Below are 7,083 nucleotides of genomic sequence, written 5' to 3' on the forward strand. Positions count from 1 at the left end.
CATATAGACTTTTATAATTTACAGTCTGCCTCATCTGGAAAAGTGGGCCAGAAATATAGACAGCGTCAGCATCTGAAGAGGGCGTTGCTAAATGGCTGGCCAATAAAATGTCCCTTGAGGGACAGTGCCCCGCCCACTTAGTTATAAATAGCAGCTGCCACCTGTCAATCATTTGACATGTCAGCACCCTCCTAGATGGGACGCTTTTTAAAAGAAATGAAAACTTTTATTCAGCAAGAGTGCATTAAATTGATCGAAAGTGAAGTAAAGACATTAATAATGTTACAAAAGCTTTCTATTTGAAATAAATGCTGTTCTTTGAAAAAAAAATGTGAAACTGTTTTCAACATTGATAATAACTAGAAATGTTTCTTGAGCAGCAAATCAGCATATTATAATGATTTCTGAAGATCATGTGACACTGAAGACTGGAGTAATGATGCTGAAAATACAGATTTGATCACAGAAATAAATTACATTTTAACATATATTCATAGAAAAAAACCGCTAGTTTGAATTCTAATAATATTTCACAATTTTGTATTGTACTTTTGATCAAATAAATGCAGCCTTGGTGAGAAAAAGAGACTCTTTCAAAGAATTGTGTAGACTCCATTATATAGAATACAGAATTACTCATATCATGAGATGAGATTTTGGGGTTGAACATCAACATATAAACACACTCACAGTTTTGTAAGTGTTTCTGTTTAGTCTCTTATTAGAGCAAGCAATCAGACGTCTACAGATCAAACTAAACAGCCGAGTATGAAAACTACTAACAAGAGACTGTCATTATCTCATTATTAGCATGAATAGAACGCCTGATTACAAGAATTATCCATTTAATCTCAGACCCCATGGAGGGAGGAGATGTGTGGCTGTAATAAGACCCTCGCTCGTGAATTAATCAAACTCATCACCTCCGCTGTTGTCATTCGGTTTTACACGGTCCCCTTCATCATGAATATCAAGAAATATTTCTAACAAACTCTCCATAATAGAGCGCAGCAGCAGCAGCAGGGCTCTGGAAGTAAAAGTCCCATTTGTTTCTTCCACAGAGAAAGTGATTCAGCAATAACATATAAACCGCTCGAGACAGAGATAACATGAGGACCAAAACTGAAGACTGAGAACTACACACTACACTACCCATAATCCTCAAGCAGGATCCACCAATCAGAGAAGCTGTCACTCTGGGAATCTTGACAGCAGAGTAACAGTGATCGTTCAGTCTCATAAAACATTGCAAAGGACATAATCAAATGAGTCTCTACATCATCAATCTATACCCTTGTCAAGTTATTTCTTTTCGTGCACAATTTCCCCACTTGAAAGAGACACATTATCAACGGAGGCCTTAACTGGATTCCACTCTTCTTTTATGTGCATCAATTATGGTGAAAGGTGACAATTTTGTAGCAGAAAGGTGAAAAACCTTTAAACAGAAACAATATGGAGCTTATAATATGACAAAACTAATTGAATTTGTATTGTGTAAATTTGAATTATTTCAAGTGTCATTTAACAAAACTGAATATTATGTGGCATTTAACATAGTTCTGAATTAGATTTTTTTGAACTTGAATATTAAACATTTGAAATTTAACACAACTGAATATGTTTATTTATAGACATGTATTTTCAAACAGCAATTTTTTTTTTTTTTTTTTTCTGAAATCTTAGAATGCAAATATCCAGTTTTTAAAAATACAGCTTCAAGTTTTCAAGATGAAGAGGAAATTCGAAACATCAAATTCAATGCTCTAAAATTCAATACACAGAAATTCAGATTGTACAGAAAGCAGGTCAGAGGTAATCCACAGGGAAGAGTAGATGATCTACTAGTTTTTAGTAGTTTTCTGGCGTGAACGTGCGGTTTAAGATCTAACTGATCATGAAACGCCCAGAGTTAGTGATTCTTAAACATTTATGGTTTATATACTTATATGTTAGGTTAGCATTCTCAGCATGTGAAACATTTGTCTAAGCCAGTGGTTCTCAACCTTTTTTACTCCAAGGCCCCCCTCCTCCCCAAATCAATACATACTTTGCAAAAATGCATGTATTCACTTCAATCAGATGTCCATCACAGTTCTCTGGGTGAAAGGACACGTCAGTCCAGTTTGTCCCTTTAACATGCGGTGATGCACTGTGAAATCTCGTCTCATCCACAGCAGTAATACTACAAGATCATTGGCTCAAAGTGTCTGAATAGCATGCATCACACACACACAAGCACACACATGAACAACTGAACACACACACATCATCTCACTGTCCTGCTCTCTATGCTGGATCTGAGGGGACAGACATAAATTAGCATATTTATAGTCCTTTCAGCACTCTGCTCTCCTGAGTGGCTGCTGTGTGGCTCCGGTGATGAATATTCATGTGCATGCGGAGGTTAATTTGGGCAGAATGTCTGCTGCTCTTTCCTGTGAAATAGCACAGATCTTCAGGTAACGACAACCTCCCCACTGAATACACAGATGGACACACACGCACATCATGGGATACCTGTGCCAGTTTTACTTTCACCTCAACCTACAACAACAATATAAAAAATGAGCCATACCAGTTTCTCTGTAGATGTTCAATGGTCCGCTTACATTTCTGTTTATAGACATTAAGTGTGTCATTTCTGAGAGCAGCATAATGACTGTTTCCAAACACGTTTCCACTTTTCCGTCCCATTACCTGCCATTGGTTTTGTCAGGTTACTTGAACAAACTGAGCTAGTCAACTGATCTGAGCGAAATATAGATGAAAATTTAGTCTAAAATGTTTTGTAAAACCACATTTGGACATCACATTACATTTGTAGGGTAAACGCTAATGCCTAGTCCTGATGCATTTCGAAAGCAAAGCATATGGCACTCCACTCTGATTATTAGCCATCACTGAAGGAATGATGAACAGCACAATCATTTTTAGATGTCTCAAAAACCCCACCCAGCACAGACCCACCTTTCAGAGGCTCCTCCCCAAAGCCCCCACCCCTCACAGACCACACCCACCAGAGAACCCATCCCATCAATGACTCCACCTACTGCTGACTCCACCCTTCACATAGTCACTTTTCATAGATTCAACCCACCACAGGCCCCACCTTTTAAAGGCTCCTCCCTAAAGGCTCCACAACTCACAGACTACACCTAAGCTCCATGCATCATATAAATTCACATTTAAATTTAAGACTCAACCCATCACAGGTGCTACCTTTCAAAGACTCTACCCTAACAGAACACATCCACCAGATGCCCCACCATTCATGACTGGCTCCACCCACCACAGGCTTCATCTTTCAAAAGCTCCTCCCTCCAAAGAGCCAATCCTACTTGCTCCATCTTTCATAATCCACACCTCTCAAAGACAGCACCGTAACATAACACATCCACCAGATGTCCCACCCTTTACAGGCCCATCTACGACTGGCCCCACCCCTTCACAAACTCAACCTCTCAGACACCACCCTCCACAGGCCCCACCTATGAAAGACTCCTCCACAGAAGACCAAGTCCAACAGACTCCACCCCCAGACCCCATATTTCGGAGACTACACCCACAAGAATCCACCCCCAAAAGATCTTAGGATCCCCCTCTAAAGAGCCCATGCCACAAGCCCCACCCCTCACCAACCACACCTCACCTACCAAAAGAGACCACCTTCCATCCCTCAACGACCTCACCCACCACAATTTCCATCCCTCATATAAATTCACCTCACACACAACAGGTCCTACCTCTTAAAGGCTCCTCAGCAAAGACTCCACCCTAACAGAACAAATTCACCAGATACCCCACCCTTTATAGACTACTGGCTCCACCCTTTCACAAGCTCCACCTCTCACAAACCTCATCCTAAAAAGGCTCCTCCCTCTAAAGGGCCAATCCCACTTGCTCCACCTATCATAATCAACACCTCTCAAAGATTCCACCCTAGCAGAACACATCCACCAGATGCCCCACCCTTCATAGACCCCACCTACGACTGACTCCACCCCTTCACAAGCTCAACCTCTCAGACTCCACCCATCATAGGCTCCACCCATCAAAGGCTCCTCCCTCCAAAGAGCCCATGCCACAGTCTCCAGCTCTTCATAAACTCCACCCACCATATACCCCACCCATCAAAGGCTCCTCCCTCCAAACAGCCCATCCCACAGGCCCCACCCCTCACTGTCAGGCTTACTTGATGTTATCAAGGCAACCAGTGTCTGGCTTCAGGATGGCGGTGTGGTGGAACATCTTGTAGAGAGCGATTCCCAGGAAGATCACATTCAGCTGGGAAGAACGGAAGCACATGATTAGTTGAGGATTCACACGTGAGGAGAACAGAGGGCTGTTTCATAAAACAAGTTTACCAAACAAGCCAGGCTTATTTCAATTATTCTGACTTATTTTGAACCAAATCAACTGACAATAAGTCAGACTAACTGAACTAAACCTGGCTTATTTGGTAAACTTGTTTTATGAAACAGGCACCAGGAAAAAGATCTTAGGATCCCCCTCTAAAGAGCCCATGCCACAAGCCCCACCCCTCACCAACCACACCTCACCTACCAAAAGAGACCACCTTCCATCCCTCAACGACCTCACCCACCACAATTTCCATCCCTCATATAAATTCACCTCACACACAACAGGTCCTACCTCTTAAAGGCTCCTCAGCAAAGACTCCACCCTAACAGAACAAATTCACCAGATACCCCACCCTTTATAGACTACTGGCTCCACCCTTTCACAAGCTCCACCTCTCACAAACCTCATCCTAAAAAGGCTCCTCCCTCTAAAGGGCCAATCCCACTTGCTCCACCTATCATAATCAACACCTCTCAAAGATTCCACCCTAGCAGAACACATCCACCAGATGCCCCACCCTTCATAGACCCCACCTACGACTGACTCCACCCCTTCACAAGCTCAACCTCTCAGACTCCACCCATCATAGGCTCCACCCATCAAAGGCTCCTCCCTCCAAAGAGCCCATGCCACAGTCTCCAGCTCTTCATAAACTCCACCCACCATATACCCCACCCATCAAAGGCTCCTCCCTCCAAACAGCCCATCCCACAGGCCCCACCCCTCACTGTCAGGCTTACTTGATGTTATCAAGGCAACCAGTGTCTGGCTTCAGGATGGCGGTGTGGTGGAACATCTTGTAGAGAGCGATTCCCAGGAAGATCACATTCAGCTGGGAAGAACGGAAGCACATGATTAGTTGAGGATTCACACGTGAGGAGAACAGAGGGCTGTTTCATAAAACAAGTTTACCAAACAAGCCAGGCTTATTTCAATTATTCTGACTTATTTTGAACCAAATCAACTGACAATAAGTCAGACTAACTGAACTAAACCTGGCTTATTTGGTAAACTTGTTTTATGAAACAGGCCCCAGGAGTGTTTTAAATCAGAGCTGGTTACCATGATTATGAGGGTGGCGGGGCCTATAAAACTCCAGATGAAATAAGTATCCAACCGCAACCAGCAACTGAAAATGAGAGAAAAACATATCACTCAAGCATCAAATCTACACACACACAGAGAGGAAGTAATACTGCAGGTTGTTTCCAAGGTTCTTGTGTCTTTTGGCTGATACATGAGAGTTCTTTCAATTATTCAGACTTTAATTTCCGCAACATTAGACTAAACGTCATCCCTCCTGCGACTACACACACACACACACACACACACACACACACACACACAGATTTCAGCAAGACTTTGCGTGAGGACCAGTGTTAATTTCATTGACGAATACTTTTTCATGATTTTCGTCAATAACATTTATTCACTGACGAAAACGAGACGATAACGAAATAAAAACTCTTTTTGAATGACAAAAACAATGACGAAAATCCATTGACATTTTTGTCAACGAATATAAACGAGACGAAAATATTAGGGAGGGACGACTGGACATTATTCATGTAAGATCACCAGATTACATCTTCAGTGAATGTAAACTGCTGGGAGAATATCGGATGTGTGTAGCAGTATATTGAATCTGTGTGCATTCATTTTTAAAGGGACAGCAGATTAATTTAGTTTCTGTTGTCTGTGTCCTTGTTGTTAACAAATCAACAAAAGAAAGAGAAAATCACTCACTGCTCTTGAATGAATCACTTTAGTAGCACTAATAAGGATTAATCTAATTCTAATTTAGATAAATAAATATGTCTGCTTGAAAGAATGAAGGATGTTGTATGCAAGTTGTTATAAAGAATGCAAATTATATAACCATTGGTATTTCATTTGGTATTTCAAAAGAGGACCATGTTCTTGTTTCTTTATGAGAAGTAGTTTTATTTCATTTTGAGATAAAGACATGTTATGTGTCAAAGCAGTTAAATCTGTGTCTACATTGCATGTTCAAATCATTCATATTACCAGATGCTTTCTCCAGGAATACACAATGAGTTTGGAAATTTTAGAGAAATGCTTAATAAATGCATTACACTGTAACTAAATCCATTCGATTTTAGTTGACTAAATCTACTGACGACTAAAACTAGACTAAGACTAAAACAATTCAGATGATCAAAATGTGAATAAAACTAAATGGAATTTTAGTCCAAACACTGCAAAAAAAAAGAAAAAAAGAAAAAAAAAAAGAAGAAACTTATCTTACTTATTATTTTTGTCTTGTTTCTAGTCAAAATATCTAAAAATTCTTAAATTAAGATGCATTTACTAGATAAGCAAAATTACGTAAGATATTTAGTCTTGTTTCCAGGAGGGAAAAAACTAAATTAAGTACATTTTGCTTAAAACAAGTAAAATTATCTGCCCGTGGGCTAAGTAAAATATTCTAAAAACAAGAGTATTTTACTTACCCTACTGGCAGATAATTGTACTTATTTTAAGCAAAATGTACTTAATTTAGTTTTTTCCCTCCTGGAAACAAGACTAAAATAATAAGATAAGACTTGTTTTGCAGTGAAGACTGTGACTAAAATTAAATAAAAAATTTCTGTCAAGATGAACACTGATGAACACTCAGATTTGTGTGTGTTTGTGTGTGTGTGTGTGTGTGTGTGCATGCGCATGCGTATGAGTGTGAGTGTGTGTGTGTGTGTG

The 7,083-nt window shown here is 40.3% G+C and overlaps 1 protein-coding gene across 1 annotated transcript in view; it reads right to left on the reverse strand.

Annotated features, from left to right (window-relative positions):
- Window positions 1-5,058: 5,058 nt before the first annotated feature.
- Window positions 5,059-7,083, reverse strand: part of LOC107726200 (adhesion G protein-coupled receptor L3-like) — a 21,254-nt gene continuing 19,229 nt past the window's right edge. The window contains exons 7-8 of the mRNA XM_016535723.1: window positions 5,428-5,494; window positions 5,059-5,197 (exon numbers count right to left, since the gene is read on the reverse strand). Coding sequence (XP_016391209.1) covers window positions 5,102-5,197; window positions 5,428-5,494 — 163 coding nt within the window. The 3' untranslated portion in view covers window positions 5,059-5,101. The remainder of the gene's footprint in view (window positions 5,198-5,427; window positions 5,495-7,083) is intronic.

Source organism: Sinocyclocheilus rhinocerous, unplaced genomic scaffold, assembly GCF_001515625.1.
Source record: "Sinocyclocheilus rhinocerous isolate Xijiao unplaced genomic scaffold, SAMN03320098_v1.1 scaffold1898, whole genome shotgun sequence".
NCBI classification, from domain to species: domain Eukaryota; kingdom Metazoa; phylum Chordata; class Actinopteri; order Cypriniformes; family Cyprinidae; genus Sinocyclocheilus; species Sinocyclocheilus rhinocerous.